General features: G+C 43.0%; 1 protein-coding gene across 1 annotated transcript in view; it reads left to right on the top strand.

The window, feature by feature from the left end:
• Nucleotides 1-6,000, top strand: part of LOC114625826 (rap guanine nucleotide exchange factor 5-like) — a 32,509-nt gene that overhangs the window by 20,601 nt on the left and 5,908 nt on the right. The window contains exon 5 of the mRNA XM_028773181.1: nucleotides 4,701-4,767. Within this exon, the coding sequence (XP_028629014.1) occupies nucleotides 4,701-4,767 (67 nt within the window). The remainder of the gene's footprint in view (nucleotides 1-4,700; nucleotides 4,768-6,000) is intronic.

Genomic DNA, 6,000 nt, shown 5'->3' with positions numbered 1-6,000 from the left:
AGGCTGTTCTAGTTTGCTTTCTATTGAGATAAAAACACTCTGGCCCCAAGCAACTTGGAAAGAAAAGGTTTGGTTTATACTTCCAGGTCACATCCATCACTGAGGGAAGTCAGGGCAGGAAATCAAGCAGGGACTAAAGCAGAAACCATGGAAGAACGCTGTACCAACCAGCTTCCTCTACAGCTCACTTTGATAGCTTTCTTATTCACTAGTCCAGTCTGGTGACGATGCAGCTGGGTCCTCCAACATCAGTCTTCAGTAGAGACAGTCTCTCAAAGGCACGACCACTGGTCAGACTGACCTGTGAATTGAGGTTCCCTCTTCTCATGTGACTCTAGGTGTAGAGGATGAAGGCCATGCTTTAACTTACATGTTTCCAGGGCCACCCTGGCTTCATGGCTGGTATTACAACAGTAATGATCAACATTGTGAGAAGTAGGAAGGATGTCCCAAGGAAGAGCCAGTAGCAGTGCAGGATGGATACAGCATGTAAATATAGTATGTTTCAGTGTGGAGGGGAGGGGGGGGTGACAGGGAGGGTCAAAGATGGTATCTAACCAGAGACAATGTAATGTTGCCATCAGTTAAGATGGGGAACACTGTGGGGAGCAAATTGTTCTATGGGGTGGTATGTGTGTGTGCACACACGTGTGTATGTGTGTGTATGTGTCATGTGTGTGCACACATATGTGTATGTGTGTCCTGTGTATATGCATGTGTGTGTACATATATGTGTATGTATATGTGTGTTGTGTGTATCTTGTGTTCATGCGTGTATGTGTGTACGTGCATGTGTATGTTGAGTGTGTTCATATGTGTGTATGTGTTTTGTATGCGTGCATTTGTGTGTGTGCATGAGGGTATGAGTATGTGTGTATATGTGTTTGTCATGTGTGTGTGCACACGTGTGTATACATATGTGTCATGTGTGAATGCATGTGTGTATCATGTGCATGTGTGTATATGTGTGTGTGTGCATGCGTATATATGTGGTGTGTGAGCCTTGTGTGTGTGCATGTGGGTATGTATGTATGTATGCATCCATATGTGTGTGTTTGTGTGCATGAATGTGTGTATGTGTGTGTATATCTTGTGTGCATGTGTGCACATGTGTGTGTGTGTGTTTGTATGCGTGTGTGCATGTGCCTGGTGTATTTTGTGTCTGTGTGTTTTGCTTTTGTAGGCATGGGTACAATTTGCTGGTTATTGGGTCAAGGGACCAGGAAAACACACTTTACCATCCCTACATCTACATGGTAGAACTCTAAGGTATTAATTAGGTTTCATGGGCTTTTAAAAGCCTCTGCCTCTGGAGCTCAGTGCATTCCCTTGGAGAACTGCTTGCTCTGCTTCTGTTGTAAAGCAGAGTCCTTGGGAAGCATCCCTGGGAGTCCTAAAGGGAACACCGGCTGGACCAGAGCTTCCAGCAGCCACAATACTCAGCCAGGGATCGCTCTTCCTAGGGCACTTCCCAGTCCTTTAAGGTGCCTTCCACCCAGGCTCTCTTTGTTTCCATTCAGTAACCACTGCCAAACCAGAATCTCAGCGTCTCTCCCTTCTCACCTTTCTCCCTCTCTTGTTCTCGGAGTGGCATAGCATGTTCCAGTAATAGTGGAAAATATGCAGTCAGTGCACTTGCTACCTTTCTGCCGTATCTGCTTTTTTTTCTACTTAATCTGATGATGAAAACTTGGTCTTTTCTGAGTTGCTCTGTTGTGTATTTGCATATGTAAAATAAGAATTTGTCCACATTTTGTAAAATTGGTTAGCCATATTAAGCAAACATTATCATTCTGGCACTTTATTAAAGAGCTGGGCAGGGTGTTAAGTTCCAAGTGGCCACAGTGGGGTGTTGAGAGCAGAGTAAGGGACCAGTGTCTCCTGCTGCTTTCCTGTTTTGTTTTGTTTTGTTTTGCTTTTCTAGTTCCCCCACTGTTTGTCTGTGATCATCAGCCCTGCTGCTCTGAGCTTCCTCAGGCTTCCTGAGATGTACAGAAATTTTTGGTGCAGGGAATTGGGAAGCCCCTTAGCAGGGAAGGAAAGTTATTTTTAAACTTAACTGCTCTCAGGAAGTAAGGCTACTCTGGGTGGCATCTAGGAATCTGGATTTTAGAAAGGAGATCTTGGTGTCTGTAGGAGATAGAACAGGACAAGAGAAACCAGGGTCAGTCAGCTAGGTTAAATGTGGTTATGGTTATGTATTCCAGTGAAGTTGAAGGCCTGAACTAAAGGAAGCAGAACCAGAAGAAGAAACATGAAAGGGTGATTGATAACTGGACAGCCATCGTGGGTGCAGGAAGGATGGATGGTTACAGGCTACCAGAACACCGAGAAGGGAGCAGGAAGAGGAAAGCAACGTATTAATTTAATTACCTATGATTCCCGTGTGTGAGCGGTTACTGTGTGAGGTTACAGGAATCAGTACCCATTGCCAGCTGGGAAGGCAAGTGGAGAAAAGAGGCATACTGGTCAGGGTTCAGAAACTAGAGGCCTGAGGGTTCTAGATATTAATCGGTAAAAACCACGGTGACCCTGGAGGTAAAGTAGGCTGCAGGTTACAGTCAACCCCAATGAGAGCATCACATTGCCTCACCTGAATTATCTTCAGAAGTGTTTTTGCCAGGGTGTGTTTTGTGCTGGGAGTATGATGGAAGATAGTTCTGCTTCTGAGCAGGGTTGGAATTATTTTTCAGCAAGGCAGCGATAGCTCAGGAGTGGCTCATGAGATAACCATCACCAGACATAAACACATGAGCATCCCTTGGAAACACGGCTCCTCTCTGCAGCGTTTTGAAAACAGATTCACAGCCGAGACTACTGCAAACTGCCTCGCGCCTGCTACCTAGACTTTCAGGTGTTGTTTGTGATATATTACTTAAGGCAGCTGTAGAGACACAGAAGGTGGAATGAAAGAGCCGTGTGTGCTGTGTGTGACCTTATGCGGGACGATGTTTACTCATCATGAGGGGGAAGTTTTATCAGTCATTTGTACAGAAGGTGCAATGTGGCCCCTTATAAGAGAGGAAATGGCTTCCACATCGTAGTCCCTCCCTTCAGGAACCGCTTGGGTTGACCGCAAGGGACGCTGGGACTTGTAGTCCTTTTAAATCAGGAACCTATTGGTTTGAGGCTGAGAAACCTGGAAAGGCAAAGCAGTGAGTGTTGTGCTGCAGAGATTGGTAGATGCAGGCACATGAGTTCGGTGCTGTGCTCTGTGGTGTACTTGGTTCTTAGTTTCCTTTCAGATCCTTTTGCTTCAGTTTACCGAGCCAAAGTATATAAGCCAAATTCAATTGGTTTGAGTTGGGTAGGGTTTTAAATCTCTTCTCAGTACAGCCTCCTTTTTAAGGAAACGAGAGTTTTAATGATAAGAATTGTTATTAGAAATACTCATTATGCAGGTGACTTTTAAAAAGACACGAGAAGGTGAAATGCTCAGTTTCCTCTGCAGATCTTTAGTTGGGTAGTGGCTCAAACAGTTAGCTGCGACACCAGCAATTAAGGTGGGTGACAAGCTGATCTGAGCTCCATAGCTGCTTCTAGCTGTTCTTAAAAAGGCAGTGGCTTGTATTCCTTCCCCGGATTTGAAGGTTTTATATATTTCTTTCTGCACTTGATCTTAGCCAAAAGGCAGAGAAGTGATGTGACTTTCCTTCTGAAAAGGAGTTGAATAACCATTTGTAGAATCAAGCAACCAATGCCCAAACTGATCAACTAGCTCATCTCTTTTACAAAGTTGGAGCTCCATTCTGTGGAGAGCCAGGAACCAGCCTCCTGTCTTTAGGGGAGTACTCCTCAGTCACATGAGAGAGGAATCAGTCAGTGGACAATATTTCTGATATTTTGCTTTATAGATCAATTACCGAGAATCTCTCATCCACAGGCTGCGCTGAAAGGGATTGCTTATGGAAATAGATTTAGCGTGCAATTTTATATATTCATTTGGCATTAGTTAATTGTTTTCTTTGGCCAAACCAGAAAAAAACTATTTCTAAGATTTTTTTAAGTATAAATTTTTTTGTATATTTGTGAAAATAATACAGGTGATTTTTTTTCCTAAAAAAAAAAATGATCTTGTACTGCTATGTCTTGTTTATTGCTTGACATTTGCATAATTTCTTTTTCTCATCACTCTGTGATTTCCAGAAAAATCAGAGTTCTTTCTGAGTTCGTTCTTTCTTTCTTTTTCTTTCTTTCTTTCTTTTTTTAATTTTATATAATAATTTCCACCATGGGATTAGGTCTAAAATATACTATTTCACAGTGAATTTGCTTGGGCTGAAACTCAAGTGCAGTGGAAAATTCACATTTCATAGCTTCACGGTTTTATTTAGATTCGGGGGACTTGGCGTTTAACCACCCTTATGTTCATATCCATATATTTTATGACCATATCTGTAGATCAGGTATGCCAGGTTATCCTGTGATGTCATCTGGGGGGGCAGCACTCGGTCCACTGAACTCAGCTGGTCCATTAGGAATAGCTACTGGATAACTGATTCTAAAGAACAATTGGCAGCTGGTAAAGGATTGTGTCTCTTTGGCTCTGCCAACACGGTGTCATTTGCATAGTTTCATTCATGACCTAATGACAATTGACAAAGTCTTTTTTTTTTTTTTTGACTCTTCTATTTTAAATTTCGTAGGTCTGAGCAACCAGTGCTAAGGAGTAATTTGTTGTTTTTTTTTTTTTTTTAAAGGTCTCATCAGAAAGCAGAAGACTCGGAAGAAAGCAGCGATGAAATTCTTGCTCGGCTAACATCTGCGGTAAGACAGTCACCCTACGTGAGGGGAGAAATAATGAGAGCAGGTCAGGGGAGGAGGCGGTTTGGGTACAGCTGCTTATTATTGTGAAAGGCCTGTTGCAAGGTACCACCAGCCAAGGGGCTTAAGTGAACCCTGCTGTAGCCTCCCAGTGATGTCACAGACTCTTCTGTGGAAGGTTATCAGCCTTCAAGGCACGCCAGAAGCTCCTGGGCTTTGAAATCCAGTGTGACTTAACCTGTTACACAAAATGGAAAATACTCTGTTTCTTTAGTCAGAAAAAAGAATCATGTCAGGCAACAAAAGGTGATGATACTGGTTTTTAATATGGCACTACAACATTGTCATTATATTTTGTAAGGCCATTGAAAAGAAAGGTTAGCGGCTTCGCTTGCTGAAGGGCAGTTCATGGCTTAGTTGTGAAAGCTGATGTCAATGCTAGATTTAATTAATAAAGTTAGTTTATTGATTGGTTGATTGATTGATTTGAGACAAGGTCTCATTGTTTCTTTGGCTGGCCCAAAGTTCACTGTGTAGACAAGGTGGCCTTGAACTCACAGTTCTGCTTCCAGAGTAAAGAGATTAGAGGTGTGGGTCCTTGCTTCGCCCTGTGGGTGCCAGTCCTCAAGCTCATTTTTGATAGGTTCTAAAAATCCTAGATATTGGTATTTAAATCTTTAAACATTTGGCTTGGCAGTTTCCAGAGAAGCTTTCCTAACTTCCCTTGAGAGTCTTTGTGCTACATTAATACCATGGTCCTAGTTTGCTTCTCTTGCTTTGATCAACACCATGACCAAATGCAACTTGGGGAGGAAAAGGGTTTAAGAGTTTATTTTAAGCTCACACTTTATAGTCCCTCATCAGGGAAGCCAGGTAGGAGCTCAAGGTAGGAACCTGGTAGCAGGAACTGAAACAGAGAGCACAGGGGAACACTGACTTACTCCACCTGGCTCATGCTCAATAGCCTAGGCCCTGCGCAGGGCTGGCCACTATCCATAGTGGGTGAGGTCTTTGTATGTAAATTCACAATCAAGAAAACACCCCACAGACATCCTACAGGCAAATCTTTCGGAAACAATTCCCCAGTTGAGGTTCTTGCTTTCCAAGTACGTCAAATTGATAACTGAGATTAGCCCTGACACCCCTTAATAAAATGCTAATTGAAGAAAATCCTGCTTGATTGGGTTGTATGTGAATGGAACTGTCTGCATAGAGTGTGACAACGCCAGGTGTCCA

This window comes from Grammomys surdaster, unplaced genomic scaffold (genome assembly GCF_004785775.1).
Source record: "Grammomys surdaster isolate TR1022 unplaced genomic scaffold, NIH_TR_1.0 223, whole genome shotgun sequence".
In the NCBI taxonomy this organism is placed as follows: Eukaryota; Metazoa; Chordata; class Mammalia; order Rodentia; family Muridae; genus Grammomys; species Grammomys surdaster.
Note: the sequence above shows the minus strand (reverse complement) of the source record. Positions and strands in the feature narration are given on the sequence as shown.